General features: G+C 39.4%; 1 protein-coding gene and 1 long non-coding RNA gene across 4 annotated transcripts in view; one reads left to right on the top strand and one right to left on the bottom strand.

Moving 5' to 3' along the window:
- LOC309527274 overlaps nucleotides 1–17,147 on the top strand; it is a 439,252-nt gene that overhangs the window by 18,239 nt on the left and 403,866 nt on the right. The gene's annotated exons all lie outside the window — the stretch shown is intronic.
- On the bottom strand, nucleotides 457–15,984 carry MBIP (MAP3K12 binding inhibitory protein 1). Of its 2 annotated transcripts, XM_082213739.1 has the most exons (9): nucleotides 15,769–15,983; nucleotides 11,762–11,872; nucleotides 9,665–9,886; nucleotides 9,459–9,555; nucleotides 6,882–6,947; nucleotides 5,016–5,168; nucleotides 3,821–3,918; nucleotides 2,676–2,714; nucleotides 457–941 (listed from the first exon to the last, which is right to left on the bottom strand). In XM_082213739.1, the coding sequence occupies exons 1-9, from the start codon at nucleotides 15,898–15,900 to the stop codon at nucleotides 837–839; spliced, it is 1,023 nt and encodes a 340-aa protein (XP_082069865.1). In that variant the 5' UTR covers nucleotides 15,901–15,983; the 3' UTR covers nucleotides 457–836. The 2 variants fall into 2 exon arrangements, with proteins under 2 accessions (XP_082069865.1, XP_082069866.1); XM_082213740.1 differs by lacking the exon at nucleotides 11,762–11,872 and having other exon boundaries at nucleotides 15,769–15,984.

Raw genomic sequence — 17,147 nt, 5'->3', positions numbered from 1 at the left:
TACTGATCATGTCACTTTTGAAAAATGTTTCCATTCTTCTCTTTAGAGGTCTTAAAGCAGAGGCTGGATGGCAACCAATCAGGGATGCTGCAGTAGTGGCTTTCCCATACTAAAAGAGGGTTGGATGAGATGATCTTTTAGGTCACTAGTAACTCTTATGAGTCTATGATGTCAAGACAAGACAGGCATCACACAGAATTCAAAAAGCCTATGTGAAGGTAACTCGTGTGGAAAGAGTTAGTTCAGTGTAACACAGTTGCTTTTCTTCTTCTTTTGAAATAGTCCTAAGGATTTCACTTCTATAAGCATTCAGTATTAACTCATGAATGAACAGTATCACTCATAACAGTATCACCTAGTGATGTATGTCAGTTAACCTTCCTACATCAAGAAATCCCTCATCCCATTAAATGCACCATGAAATTCCCAATGATACCCAGACCACAGCAAGCTGGCTTAAATTTTCTACATATAACTCTTTATTTCACAAAGCTATACGAATTATTTGAACAATCACATTTTGCACTATAGTCTTTGGATAAAACTATATTTAAAGAGGCATTCTGATTCACAGGCATCACATACAAGAAGTATGGTTTTCTTTTTATCGTTTCTACAGACCCTCCTTTCCATCAGAAGGGAAGAGACATTTACAATGCGACGTTTAAAAGCATTCTTCATTTTGAAGAAAAAAAGTTCACTTGACCTAGGTTTCCAATAAGAATTTGACTGGTTCATATGTAATGTTTCATTTCCACAGAGTGCCTAGATAAACAGTACTTGGGCAGTCTAGAGTTAAGTACACATGAAAGCACGATGAAGTCACATCACTGTACTCAAAGAAGCTGATCAACAACCTTGGGCCTCCCTTCATTTGTTTTTCTCAGCAGTGTTTGCTTAAGTGCATTGATCTTCTCATCAAGTTCAGCCAAAGAATAGTTCTGTCATTCAGGAAAAAAGAGGTTAACATCTTGGATTTGTTGCACAAACATTTGAAACATTCTAGTCCCCCCCCCCCACATTTTTATAAAAAAAGTCTCTGTGCTGCTTTTCTTTTTGTTTATGCACTTTTACAACATATATATACACCATACAAGATTCATCATTATCTCTTATCCTCAGATAAGAGATAATGATGAATCTTATCCCTCTTATCACCATTATCTCTTATCCTTCCCAGTCCATCTCCCCATGGCATTCTAGGCAGTCTTTTCTCAGCTGCATATTCTATTATTTCACCCATCTTCGTCTCAAATCTTCCTTTATTTAATGTGATCTGCTGTTCCCATGTTCATTCCTACTTGTAGGTTAAACTGACTATTATATCCTCTGAGATATTCTTCAAAACACTTCCACTCATTTCGCAGTCATAGTTACTAATTCTGTGTATTCTCTCAATTTATTTTGCCATTTTTATTTTGTGGGTATCTCCTTTTCTTTCCATTTTTTCGCATATACCACTCTGGTTGTGGCGGTTGAGTATGAAAAGAGATTGAGTGCCTTTTTCAGGATCACCCCGTGCTGCTTTTCATGATAGAATCCAGAAAATCAGCATCTTATTCATGTTCAACCCACTCTTCTCATTGTATTTGCCAATTTCACCACTTTCATCGAGGTTACATAAACCTGTTTCACTTTACATCAGATATGGTATGGCTTCTGAGGATGCTAAAAAAATCTTAAACTGTGGTTTAATGCTGGACCACAGATCACAGTATGAAGACTGCTTTCAAATTGAAGTCTGGAATCCAAAGTTAGACCAGAGTTTTCCATTTCTGATGTAATAGGAAACTGCAGTTAAAGAAACCATAAAACAAGCACCAAAGTTGGCATATAAGGGAAGTCTCTGTGTGTAGGATGCTTATCACTGACTTAATAAATCATGATTTACTATACATCTGAATTTCCCCTATGACTATGGTGGTAATTATGATGAAAACTCCTAATGTTTTTTAGCTAGGATAAGAATAATCTGAGAGAGAGAGGAAAAAGTCGCAGTGAATTTAATTTGCTATCTATAAACTACCAAGATGATTTCTCATATTGAGAATTGAGACCCAGTGTAACCCTATGCACATTTACTTCGGAGTTCGGTATAAATTTCACAGTGTACAAGGGAACTGAGTGAACACGCACAGGATTGTGCTGCTAGAGAACTTAGAAGGGCTGATGCTTTGATTTAAAAATAAATAAATAAATAAATAAAATCCTGGATTAGGACAGATTCAAATGTTTGTGGAATGCCATGTTTGGAGCTCCATACTCCTATGGGAACACTGGATTCTGATTTCCATGAGGATTGACTAGACTATGCGAGATGTCGGTCCCCAGAGATGTGAGATGTTACTGTTTCCCATGCAATCCAGCAGACTGAACTGAGAAGCAGATTTAAGCACTCCCCAAGGTGCCTGGAGCTATGATCATAGGAGAAGGTTTTTTTGGCTGGGGCCACTGTGCCATATAAGTCCATCCTATCTTTAAGCTTATGAAACAATGAAATATTTAACAGTGCTAAAATATATGCTAAGTTAACAGAGACAAAGAAAATGCACGTGTTGCGGAGGGATTTCTGATGCGTCTATTCTAGTTTAAGCAAGCTGAGAGTAGAGGAATACCAAAGGTTATAAATCTCTGAATTTTTAATTGCAAGAAACACACAGATTAGCAGCACTCACTTGGTTTTGTTGGGTTTTCCTTCTCTTGCCAGACAAATTCTGAAAAAAAAGACCAACCCAAAAGTCCAAATATAAGTAAAGCAGATTCTCTTCTATGTTTCTTTTGTATTACAAAAACAAGAAAGGACAAGAATTCTTTTCCTCATCATAATGAAAGAGGCAGCGGCCTAGAGCCCATCCTTCACAAAGGGCTTCCATTTTCAACAGTGGAATTTGCTGCCAAGGGGTGTGGTGGAGTCTCCTTCTTTGGAGGTCTTTAAGCAGAGGCTTGACAACCATATGTCAGGAGTGCTCTGATGGTGTTTCCTGCTTGGCAGGGGGTTGGACTCGATGGCCCTTGTGGTCTCTTCCAACTCTATGATTCTATGATTCTATTCTATGATTCTATTGAAGAGAAATGTGAGCACCTGAATCCTCTCCTATATAGAATTTGCTTACTCCAATACTGCTAGGAGCACGTTATGTGCAAAAAGATGGGGAACCACCTGCATTGATGGACTATCAACATGTGGCTCACCTTTTTCATCCAACTGCTGAGGTTTCACACACGGATATTAAATCCTGCTGACCAGCTGTGTACGAGTGGGTGCTGGATTCATTACTTCCCCAAACAGTTGCCCAGTGAGTTTTTAACCAACCCTAGCAGCTGTGTATGTGCTTTTTTAGACTGGAAAACCTGCTGACAAAAAGCAAGCAAACTGACTGTAGTCAGGCTTCATCCCTAATTTTCTGTATCCTAAGTCCTGGAATACGTGTGTGTGTGTGTGTGAATGTGTGTGTTTAAATCTGAATGAGTAAATTAGCTCTTGAGAAAACATTTTCACCTTTGTAAGAGGAAAATACTCTGTACAGTTTAAAAAAACCTAGTCCATCTTTCCAAAACAGCACCTCATGAATTCTCCAGTGTGTACATAGAACATATCGTATCTGCTGGTAGCCTAGCTGTCCTCAATAGAGAGCATCATGAAGAGTTGTCCCTTCCAGAGAAATGAACAAGACAGACTGTGGAGCTGGGAAAGTACAGCAGAAAACTCTGTGCCTGGAACAAAATGGCTAGACCGAAGTAACTCCCCCCTTTTTACTATAGAGAACCCCCACATACTTTGCTTTGTGCACCTTATTAAGCGCAACAGAGTTAGACTTACCACAGATTGAAAATATTCGGGAGACATTCCTTCCAATTCAAGAATCTTATCTTCCAGCTTTTTTATTCTTTGATAGATGTCTTTTGGCACTGGTCCACCTATATTATGGGTGATAGATGTATGATAGATATGAAAAGCTAGCATGACTAGAAGCATTCAAAAGAAAAGAAAAGAAAAGAAAAGTTCAGTATAGTCTTTAAGATTAATCTCTCAATCAAGATGTGAACATAACAAAGGGTGCATAGGAGGGAAAACATACAACATTAAATAGCAATACTCTGGTGCCAAGACCTGCTGAATCCTAGCAAGGCAGGGTTCCAAGATTGGGTTTGGGAAGTGCGTTGCTTATATACATGTGGTGATCCAGAGCTCTGAATGCAATTGCAAAAAAGACATAGGTTTGATATTTTGCTTTGTTTTAAAAAATAAATCTCATCTTGTATTTTACTTCTTGTTCTTTGAAAATATAACTCTGTCCATTATGCTCCATCAAAGCAGAGTCAATGAAACCATTGATCAGGATTTCTGCAAAGGGACCTTGACTACACTTATTGTTGTGAGTTGTGACATTTTTCCATCTGAAGAACCATATGCCAGAGTCCTTACACTTCTACTTCAAAATTTTGTGGATGTACTGTACTGGAAGTGAAACATGACTGGCATGAAAAATAAAATGCACACATTTAGATTTGCAGACTATATATATATCTCCCAGAGTATAATTCCTCTCTTGGATCTTTACAAGAAGTTAGTGAGTTTTTCTTTCCATTCCTTATATGGAAGAGGCTAGTAATGAACATGCTAGGCTGCCCAGCAAGGTGCCTGGCAGCGGTCAACATGCAAACATGTCAAAGACCACCAGCCACTGAGTAGTGTATCCAACTAGACTGAACACCTGCACAATTAATTCCTACAGATTTTTTTTTGAGGGAGGGACAAAAAGAGAGAAGGAAATGCAATGCATAGTGCTTTTACATGAACAATTCTAATCCTTGTCCCATCATTCTTCAGCCAGGACACTCCCATATTTTGAAGTTCAAAAGTAGGAAATAGGACACCAGGGATAAAAGTGTAGCCTTCCCTATAGTTACACTTTGAATTTATGCTTCTGATGGTTTCTGCTCCACTGAATGACTCACAACTGAGGGCACGAATACAAATGATTTGCATGCACAGATAACAACTTTCTACAAACCTGTTTGCAACCTTAAATGTGCTTCAATGTTCTGCAGTCTCTCTTCTACAGCCTGATTCCCACAATCACGAGAAAGGGAGTTCGCCTTATGAGTGGACCCATGAGCACTGTCACTTCTGGTCTGGGGGCCGTAGGTGTTTACAACTCGAGAAACTAGGTTTAAGAAGTACAAGATGAATATTTTACACACATGGAAGGAACAAGCAAGGATTATCTGCAAGGAGAATACTTTTGACAGTGCATTTTCTTTAATTTCACTAGAAAAGTAAGCCCCGCTGTGTTTAATAGGAGTACTCCCAGGGCTGCTTCCTTCTTAGAGAATATAATGCTAGCCAATCTCAATTTGCATTTGTCCCTAACTTAAACTGTAATGTTCCGCATTCTGCTCTGGTGGTGACTAAACTGCACAAGAAACCTAACTTCTGAATTATTCAATTACTCTTCCTTACTGACTCAAATACTCCTGCTGTCTGTATGCCTCATGCTGGGAAAAATAAATATGACTATCCCATGTGCTTTGCATTGTTCTTGTCATGTGCTCTACTGTACTGTGATTCTACACTAACCTAAAGCACTTCCAATTAGAAATTGCATGGCAGAACTTACTTTCAATGTGGTAAATTAGCAACTATTAAGTACTAAAGATTATGTGGTGCTCAGCTTAATAGAAATGACTCACCTGCTCTTCAACGCCCCCCCAAAACAAGAATACAATTAGCAGGAGTTCCAGACTCCCACAATAAACGCTCCACAAAAGAGAGAAAGAGGGAGCAATATCATTTGATTCTCCGGACATTGCTGGATTAACAGCAATGGTCATTCCTGATCATTGACCATGCTGGCTGGGGCAGAGGGTGATGGGAGATTGGAGTCAAACAAGTTCCCCACCTTTGCTCCAGACAACTATTCTAGAGAACTAGTCCTTGAACTTTTCACACTGCCATCTTATTTTTTTTAAAAAAAGCTAGCCATTGATTTGTTTCTTTATTTACAACATTTATATCTCACTTTTCCTCAACAAGCCCAATGTGTTTAGCACCACCAAGTTAAATAACCTAGGTGTTGTTGTTTTTTTTAAAAAAGGACAATAAATGGCAATAAAGGAGCAATAACTCACTAAAACAGGAGGGGGTGAAGGACGGAGAACAAAACTATGAAAAATAATTTAATCACAGCAATTAAAACCACTTCAAAAGCGAAACAACCATTTATGGTCCCAAAGCTTTCCTAAAGAATAAAGCTTTTGACGATTCTACAAAGGCAATTAGAGAATCAGTGATATAATAATGCAAGGCAACTTTCATCCAAAAGCCATTTTCTACCACAGTAGCCACAGTCTTTTGTAGAATGCTGACAGTCTGATCACAAGCATACTTACTTCAAAACAAGCCCTGCTGAGTTCAATGGGATTTGTTTCCTAATAGGTGTGCTTAAAATCACAGCTGGATAATTTTTTTTAAATAACAGTAATAAAAAAATCATCTCCCCAACCCAAGTTTCTAGCACTTGTTTCTGAAAAGCTAAATTTAATATAAAATGACAAACATTTCTAATGCACCTGAACAAAGTGTCTCTCATTGGCTTAGAAAATGAACAGATGCTGTAATCCCACAACTCAGTTGGAAACTTTTTTTTTTCTGAATAAACGTGCATTGGACTAGGTATATCGCCTCAATTGATGTCTCATCTTAGAAAGAGAGAGATCTTCCGTTATCAAGTGAATGTCTAGTTCAAGAGCTTAGAGAAACTGACCAAGTTCCCTTTTGCCTATACTAATTGTATTGGTTCTTCTTTTTTAAAAGGGTTACTTTAGAGGACAAAATCCCTCATTAAATACACTGACAGATAATGATAAATAGTACTTACCTTTAACATGACTTTTGAATCCTGGGTAAGGTGTGAACACTGCATCAGTCCTTGCACAACTGTTTTCTAAGGGTGTTTTTAATAAGTGATCATTAGTGCAGTTTTTTAAAAAGCCCACACTTTGCTCCAGAGGCTTAACAGAGCCAGCTAGCATACCTAAATAAGATGCAGTATCCAATTATGTCATATTCTGAGTAGACCCACTGAAACCAATAGACTTTACTTAAGTTACTGATTTCAATCTAGCTGCCCCAAATATGACTAAAATTGGATTTCAACCTAAAAGCACAGAACACTCAGTGCTGATGTTTAAACTTGGTTTTACTTACTGTAGGCCAGATTACAGATATAAAGATTACTGAGATTACTTTTTCTAGGGACAATAATAATATCCACATTTTAGGGTCTTCATGTTTAGCAGTTATTAACTATACTGCTCTATTAATATTTTAAAAAGTAAAAACCCCATTAACACTTAACAAATGCCAATTTCCAGAAGCGCCCAGCTTTCAATGTTAAAAGATCCAGAACATATGTCGGAATTCCGTACAGGAAAGGTACAATCTTATATGTTCCAAGTGTGCAGCTTAGAGACAGAGAAAGAAATATTGGCAATACTCCTGTGTCAAATATTTAGGATAAGGATAAGATGATTTGCTTTCCAATTAGACTTGTTTTTATAATGATACTCTTAAATGGAGTGAATTTATGGCTACTTTAATTGTTTGGGCAAGGCACTCATTTAAATAATTTATTTTTATTCTTATTTTAAAGATGGATACTTTCTGAAGTCATGTGTGTGAGGAATTATATAATGTTTTCTGTTAAATGCTTTTGTAATAGAATGGATTAGTAAACACTTGGTTAAAATTAAACAAGTTTTGAAATTACACACACACACACAATAGATATAGATATAAAAATCTGGTAAAAACCAAAGGTTTATTTTCTAAACATAATCATTTCCTCAAAACATAAGTTCCCACTGAACATAAATTTAGACTAGACTGGGAAAATATTTAAGGAGTGATATTATAGAATATTCATGTGAGTATGTATTTACACAAGAAATCAAGTATTCTATATCAACTAATTTAAGGGAAAACCCTTTAAAATCATGTGCAGGTGGTATACAGCACAAGGTAAATTGAGACAGATGCATTTAATACAAGACGATAGGCACTGGAGATGCTGTCAGTTCTGCTGATGACTTTGATAATTGGTGGTTTGTTTTTGCCAAAATGTTTTATTTGGGGTCAGACTTTTTATATAAGATACGAATAGAGAAAAGTGGTAACTAACGTGTTAATTACTGAAAAAACTGAAATTGTTTCCAAGCAGAGAACAGTAAAAATCTACTGAAGAATGATTAAGGCTACAATCGTATAAACACTTTCCTGGAAGCAAGCCCACTGAACTTAAAGGAGACTTTTGAGTATACATGGATATGGTTGCACTGGAAGGCAAGCACTTATTGGTGGTGAAGCTTACACATTTCATAAGGTTTAAGAAGTGTAAAGAACATCTTTACCAATTGAATGTGTCACCTTTTGGAAAGGACAATATGATCAAAATACTGAAATGGTTATTTGCCCTTCTTAAGATACTGAGGAATCTTGCTCTGTTTATAAAACTATGGAATTTGTGTTGCAGGCATATCACACATATGTATTATTGTTCGATTTTGATTTTATTCGTGACATAATTCGTGTGATTGCTGTATTCCATTTTTCTCATCTAGTTTAATAATAATTAAAAGCACAGGTGGAAAAATGTTCACCTTCAGAGTTGGTCCTTTTAATACCCAGAAAGCAATGCCACTGATGATGAAAGATGACTTGGGCAGTGGTATGATCTTGGTCACTGGTACAGAAAGAGAGAAATGTAGTTTCTGAGGGATGTGGTGTGTTGGACAAGTGATGGCCATGTATAAAATGGAAATCTCAATGACAAGCTAAAGGAGCTTAACAACCATGCTTATCTTCTTCAGTACATCTAAATGAAGAAATCCAGAAGTTATACTTCATTAAGAGCATACTTTTCTCCTCGCGTTTTAAGATTATTAGTGCACATTATTAAAACACTTCTGTGATACATTTCTGTGCACAGTTACTCTCACTAAAATGCAATTAGTAAGAAGAGAACAGGTTAAAAAAACCCCAGTAAACACAGACTTGCTCAGATTGATTTATAGTAAGGAAGGGCACTCTATTCATACCCCATATAGCTTTCCCCAAAATATTTTTAGAAAAGCCATATTCTTAGTTAAGTGTGCAGTCTAGAAATCATGTACCCTTTTGTATGCCACTACAGTTATTGAGAATACCCTAAAATAAGAATTAGATTATACTGGAAATAAGTTTATTGAAGTCACTGGGACCGAATTATAAATGAGTACAAATCAGGGTGTTGTAAACTAAGACTCCCTTTATGTTTTGTCTAACCAATGCCTTTTACATGGTTAACTATGTAACATTGCCCTTTTTTCAATATATTTTTTTTAAGAGCTGTTCAAATAATAGGGCAAGAGATCACACTTAAAAGGGTAAGAAAATTAAACCGCAAGTGGACAGCTACCTTGATTACAATCGATAACATTGCAAAATTCTCTGACATTGTTTTCATTGATCTCAGCTTGCTTCCTTTCAATGAAGGCTGATATTCGTCTTTCAATCTGCAGGTGACAGGGACAACGTATATTTAGATTTCATTATTTCCATTCAAAATAGGGGGAGAATGGTCTAGTTTAGAAAAGAAAAAAAAGTGGCCCAAGACTCACTCACTTCAGCTTTCCCAGCTTTTATTTGGACTACTTCTGGGTCAAAATCAACATGAGCCTCTTTCAGGCTTGCAGAACCAAAAGCTGCATGTGTCACTTCCATCTGCAAGTCTTTTTCTATTACATTTGAATTAGTCTCACACTTTCCACCTTCTGTCTTACTGGAATCATCAACGGGTACAGTGCTTTCTTCTTTAATCAAAGACTGGAGTTTTTCTATAAATGGCTAAGCAAAAGAAAGGAGAGAGAGAGAGAGGGAGAGAGAGAGATGGGATTCAAACTGACAGAACACTTCTTCTTAACTGGAATCTCTAAAACAAGCTTCTTAAAATAATTGTAGAGGCCATATGCCATCACCTTTGTGTACATAATCCAATCAAACTAGAATTAAAATACAACATCTCTAAGTGTCACTGCCCTTTCGATCAGTGCCTTTTACTAATCTGCGTATTTGGGGAAAAAACAACCTCTGGAGGGTCCAGACTATCTGAGAAAATCTGCCTGTTACTCATCTGTTTTGTACCAAATCAAAGCAGCACCCTTCGGCACCAATGCCACTTAATTTACATGCCATTCAAATGCTTACCCAGAACATTAAGGCTTAAGTATTTTTCCTCCTTAACATGAGAGCCAAGACTTTCATTCTGTTAAAGCTCTTGCTTTAACACTACATCACTGGCAGCATCTCCACTTGAAACACAGCCACCCAAAATGCATGGGAGAATACAAACATTGTACTCCAGGCTCATGCATCTCCCAACACAGCCAATAACCAGAGAAGCAAAATAAATGCACCTTATTTTTCTCATCATTCAAAAAAAAAAAAAGCCCTATTTATATCCTTTGCATTTTGTATGCAAAGTCACACAACAAAATAAACCCAAATACAAGTTAGTTCATCCATTCTTCTGTTACACTTTTAAAGAACCTGCAAAAAAAGGGCTAGACAGCAACCCAGCAAAAAACAGTACTTGCAAATCATGCAAACAATCAAAAACTATGAAGTGATTTACAACATCAGCAATTCCCCCACTTCCATTTAATTGAGCTTAATGTTTATTCCTTATTTGGAGCTACAAAATTAGGATTTTACACCAATGCTATTAATAGAAATACTTCGGTTGGCACTATCAAATTGTCTGAAAAAACAGTAACAAAATAATAACATCCACTTACAAGGTTATTAGTTCTTATACTAAGAAACAATTGCATGAGAGCACTTGTTGTGCTCACTGCCCTGCAAGTTCTTTTCTTTTTTAAAAGCTTTTGATATATACATTATTTAGAATGATGGCACAATCATCTGGAAATTTCTGCTATTCAAGCCCCCACAAAGACAGACAGGAAATGAACCAACATCATTCTGTTTTATTCCCAAGAGAACTTGCAAAGGAGATGTTGTGACAGGCCACACCTCAGTTGAATATATTCTCATTGTGGCATCACACAGACACCACATGAACTGTGCTAGCATGCAATCCAAAATGACATCCAAAAACAAGGAACAAGCCAAATAGTGCAACTTCACATTAATAACGGTTTTAAAATGTCAAATGAATAGGATAACACAGAGCAACTGGTTACTTGACAAGATGAAGATTAAATATCTAAGAAGTTACTTTGAAGAAAAAAATCTGTGCTGGAAATATGGTTAATTGCAGACACACACACCAGGATGCATCATGCTGGGATAATGCCACTTCTTGATCCACTGAAAGCACTCTACGAACCGCAGAACTCACCCAACGCATGGAATCATTATCATAGCATGAGACACACCTGCCGTGTTATTGCTTAATTATAACCCACCACAGATGGAAATGTACTGCATTTACAATGGAAGTGTAGAAATCAACAGGACTGCATTTGCGCAATCTACTTATCCACAGTAGCTTGCAATGCTATTCCCACAATCCTCCTGATAATTGTTTTAAGGTAACAGGTTTAAATCTTTTAGAAAGCACAGTGGAACCTCAGGTGTACAATACAGCAAGATGCACCATTTCCTGACGCAGCAGCCCTAACTGCTGAGCCGAGGTTCTGCATTTAAGGATTACTCTGAGAGAGCTGAGTTTTTAGAGTTCCAATAAAAAAAAATTACCTGTAAACCTGATATATGCTGCTGCAGAGCAGTAAAGAGCAACGCGGGTGATGTACTTTGAAGCCTGCTCCAGTCGATGTTAATTTTCACCACATCTTCTCCAATATTAAGCTTCAAAAGTGAAACAAATCATGTCACAAGAGGGCCTCAACACAACAGCCCTTCCAACCACAAACAGCCTAAGAGTTAAACGGGAATTTCACATCAGTCGAAAGCATCAAGAACAGACTCAATCAGGCCAATGGTCTACTCCCAAGTCTGGCAGCCTGCTTCCCACACTGACCAAGAAGATGCTTATGGAAAGCAAACAAGCAGGCCTTCAATACAAGTCATCTCCTGCTGCTGCTTCCTGGAAACTGCTACTCTGTGGGATACCGCTTCTGAACTATGTTCCTAGTCCTCAGGAAAATTTATAGAGAATAAATCTATTACTATCTAAGTTAGTTGTCGTTCTCACTTCTAATGACAGAGGAATCTGCAGGTTAATCAACTCAAGTTTTAAAACAATCATGTTCTGAGGTGACATTCTAATGGGAGCACATGTGACAGTTAACTGCATAGATTTCAATTAGTTACTGTAGTTTTATTTTTTCTGCTAAAAATTACTGCCATTTTGAGTCTAGAAACTTAACCCCCTGTTCCTGAACATCATTGCTTTTGAGGATTTTTCAATATTCTTACTTCAGACATGCCCCATTTAAGCTGTATGTAAATACAGAGGTGGAATTGGGCCAGGACTTTAACAATTTGGGACACATTATTGGTGGTTTCCACCAGTGTTTTCCCTCAACTGAAATATTTAGTACACTCTGAGCACTTTGGGGTGAAGGGTTCTCCAATATTAAGAGCAACAGTGGGGCAGGCAAAAGCAGCGTAGGAAACCAGGAGCCATTTTACAGATTATTTACAAGCCCAGGGAGAAACATGCCACTTTTTTCTACATATAAAAGAGATATGTTCTTCAGAGGACTGAAGAATATATATATATTGAAATTTCCTGCTATGGCGTAATTGTGCACTCAATAGGTAGCAGGAATTACTAATGTCATTTTAAGTATGATGTGCAAAATTCCTGGATATAATCTTGCATGTATTGATGGTTTCAGTCACATATTTTAAGTAGTCATAATTTTTGGGCTGAATAATAATAATAATTATAATAATAATTTTATTATTTATACCCTGCCCATCTGGCTGGGTTTCCCCAGCCACTCTGGGCGGCTCCCAACAGAATACTAAAAACAGAAAAAAAATTCAAACATTAAAAACTTCCCTAAACAGGGCTGCCTTCAGATGTCTGATGGGAGGGCATTCCACAGGGCGGGCGCCACTCCCGAGAAGGCCCTCTATCTGGTTCCCTGTAACCTCACTTCTTTCAGTGAGGGAACCGCCAGAAGGCCCTTGGCCTATATATATTTGATGAATATTACTAGCTTTTAAAATAAAAGATGTGGAAGTAGTTGATGCTCCCATTTTCACTTTCCCTGCACCCATGCCTTGTGCAACTTTTCTCATATGTTCTGCTTCTCCCATGGATGCCCTTGGGAGTTCAGAAGATGTTCTCAAAATATGGGGATAAGCTCAGTACTAATGGTGGCTATTTTCTATTTTAAAATAATGATACACTTCAGTATTCTCTGTGTGTGTTTATGTGTGTACCCTATGTGAAAATATTTCATTTAAAATTTTAATTTCAACAGAGGCTACAAAAAGTGGGAGGAAGATTTTTACCAAATTATTTACACTGGTTTCCTCCCGCAGATATTACTTTATTTAGCACTTTTAGGTTGAAATTCTATAGACACTTTAAGTGAACTCCTATCCCTCCTCCGCCCCATGTTGAAAAGCATGGAGAAGGGCCATAATTCAGTGGCAGAGCATCTGCTTTGCACCCAGAAGGACCCTGGTTCAATTCCTGGAAGCTCCAGATAGGTCCAAAACCCTGGGGAGCTGCTGTCAGTCAATGTAGACAATATTGAGCTAGAAAGACCAATGATCAGACTTAGTATAGGGTATCTTCCAGTGTTCCTATGATGACTGGATGGGCAATGTGTTAGGATGGCACATACATGTCCCTCTACTGGCTTCTACCAGCAGTAGAAAGAGGAAAGCCCCTAACACAATATTACTGGGCAGTTTTTGATGGGATGGATCCAAAGCTCTGTATATTCCCTGAGGAACTAATTCTCAGGCCCTTCAGTGGTGCCAGCCCAGACTTCACTGTGCATAAATAAAAATTACAGAAACCAGTCCCCCAGTTGTCTGCCAAAGCAGCAGGGCTTGGGATGCAACAACGGATCCACCACACTGCCTTTCCCTACACTTAAGACTGCTGTAAACTGAGTTAAAACCTACCAATGTCAATGAGACTTACTTCTGAGCAGATATGTTTAGGATTAAACTACCGATGTTGAAAATTGTTTACAATCTTCATTGCAAATGAAAAAATATTTTTGTAATACCATCTTAAGAGAAGGGGAACTGATGATGATATATGGCCAAGGCTACAAAATAAATCCAAAACAGCAATGAAGACTTGAGCCCATATTTTCCAGATCTAAATCTAACCCTTTTTATCCATTGGAGAAAATGCCACTTTCAAAAAGCCAGACAACTAGTTTCCATCTAACTAATTTCCACCCACTTCATGTAGTTTAACAAAAGACACAACATGACACTGTTTATTGACTCTGATCAATTTCTATTTCCTCCTTAAAGTTCTTTGATCAAACCACTTCTTGAAACTATAGCTATTGAATCTTTTAATTATCTGTCTCTGTAATAGATCCTTTCCTCATTGTAAAGAATTCTTATGGCTCCTCTCTTCATCCTCTCCCACTTTCAACTCACTTTTTTTAAAAAAAGTTTGGACACTAGAAGTGATACTGCACTCCAGCAGCCATCTTACCATCAATGCAGATAGAAATAAACCATTTATCTACTCCTCAATCAATATGTGCTTCTGTTTAATTGAAATGCATGTAAATGCTCAAGGATGCAAGAGAAGATTTTGACAGGCCTGTATTTGTTACATTTTACCTAGGTTAATAGCAGAGGTTTTTTAAGAGTCATTGTAACACAAGCCTTAAAGAGATTTCTATCCTTTAGAAAGGCAGACTGTAAAATGTGTGTATGTAGGCATTTACAAAGGTGGCAAAAAAGCAATTACAGAATGCTGAGTTTCACATGGGATTTTTGCTCCCCTTCCTTACAATATGTAAACCACAATTTGAACTCAGTTCTTCAGCTACTTACATTTGATCACTGCAGAACAAATGTGTGTCGGCCACCCATGTGCCAGTGTCACACAAGTCAAAATAATGAAGGTTATTATAAAAAAAAAGAGTGGAAGAAGAGGAAGAGCCATATACAAAATAGGTTCCCAAATTTGCAGATTTACATTACACACTCGTGAGTGGTGGGGGCTTGGGGTTGGGAAGCGCAATGTACCAAATGCATCAAAGAAAAACGAGCCCGGAAAAGCTAAATGAAATATATGAAAGCAACACCCCACTAGGAAAAACGTGAGGATTAAAACGTCCCTTGTAATCCTATTGATTTCTGTGGGGCATGCATGTCAGCAACAACAATCACCGAGGGTGGCAAGAGGTTCCTGCGGAAATCAATAGCTGTTGCTTCCAAGTAGTAGCAAGCTTAGGTTTGGTAAGCTCGGTTCGATGCTCAGATACGCGAAGCGTGACGGAGAAAACGTGGGAAGGGAGCCCTGAAGCACTATGCTAGGCTTAATCATAAGCCTCTTTTCCTTGGAGAGACTCCTTAAAAACTATTTTAACACGATTGTCTCGTGCAGATACACGTCTTTCAGGAAACTTGTGCAGCGAGATCGGAGCTGGGTGTCGGGGCCGACCTTTTATTTTCCCCCTTTTAGATAAGCCCCCCCCCTTTTCGAGGACGTTTCCACGGCGGCAACTGCACCCCATCCCTCCTGCCTCCGACTCCGCCGCCAAGCGCGGCTGCTGCGCTGGCTCCCTCCCCGCAAAACTAACCTGCCCCACCAGCGCCGGCAGCGAGCGCAGGGCGCCTCTCAAGACCTCTCCGGCTGCCTCCTCGGAGGAGTCCCCTAGCGGGGCGGAGACCTCGGGCGGGATGGAGCCGGCCTCTCCCGCGACGGAGGCCATAACAGCCGCCCACAACAAACAGCCCCGGGCGCGGCGGCGGCGGGGGCCATGCCTCTCCCTCCCTCCGCCCCTCGCGCCTCGTCGCACGGGGATGACGGAAGAAGGCTCGCCTCCGGAGCTGCTTCAGGGCCCCGCCCACTCACGTGACCGAAGGGTAGTGAGGGAAGGACGCAGCTGCGGGGCTTCTGAGACGCGCTGCCTTTGCGGTTGCGGCTCCTGCCGGTCTCCGTGTAAACGCGGTCCTTCTCAAGGGGAGCGCATTTGCTCCCCACCAGCTGCTGTTTGAGGGGCGGAGCAGCCGCTTTGATCGTTGCCCAATGTGGCTGCGTTGAGAAGCATCTGGAAAAGGAGATGTTTCCTGCAGTGCAGGAATCTTTCACCCAGGCTCGCCCTGGGATTTAGATTCTCGTGCGCTACCGACTGAGCGATCCAGTGAAGCGTGTGTGTGTGTGTGTGTGTGTGTGTAGGACAAGACCCTGCCCTGAGCAGCTTACAATCCAGGGATTCGCCTGGGCACAGCAGCTGAGTGAAAAGAAGAGCACGTGTGTTCAGTGCCTGTTGCACGACAGTCTGCTTGAGCAAAGTCAGAGTAAGGGCTGAGTGCTAAGGTTCATGCCTTAAGCAGATGACTAAATGTAAGCCTTTCATAAAGAACTCAAGTTGAACACTATGCAAATATAATTTGCTGTTCCTTTTAAATTTTAAAGGCAAGTAGTATTCAGATTCCGTCCCACCCGCTTCCCCACCTTGCAGAATCTACACAGGATCTGATGCTGAGCTTCCCTGGTTCTTCCAAAAATAAAGCTTCACATGGAGAGCAGGGGAGAGAACGCTGCATCCACCTAGAGCAGCATGCCATATCTTAACACCACTGTTTCACTCCTTAACAACAGAAGAAAGGCCCTGCTGGTTGTTAGCTCTTGCACCGCTACTGCCATGAAGAGAGAAGTGCATGCAAGGGTTTAGGCGCTCAGGATCCTAGGATGCCCTTTATACTGAGTTGGACCAGTTGACCATCTAGCTCAGTATCTTTCCCAGCCCTGCTTGGCAATGTCAGGGACTTAACCTGGGACATTCTGCATGCAAAATATGCAAGAAGCCCTTCCACAGTGCTCTTCATTGACTTGGGGCGTTAACATTATGAAAAGTATTTATATCCTGCCATTCTCCCAGTGCAGGACCCAAGGTAGCTCACAGCAGAAATTAAAACAGAACTAATACGCACACGAAGGGATGTGGGTGGCGCT

The sequence above is a fragment of the Podarcis vaucheri genome, assembly GCF_965113315.1.
Source record: "Podarcis vaucheri genome assembly, chromosome: 1".
NCBI lineage: Eukaryota > Metazoa > Chordata > Lepidosauria > Squamata > Lacertidae > Podarcis > Podarcis vaucheri.
Note: the sequence above shows the minus strand (reverse complement) of the source record. Positions and strands in the feature narration are given on the sequence as shown.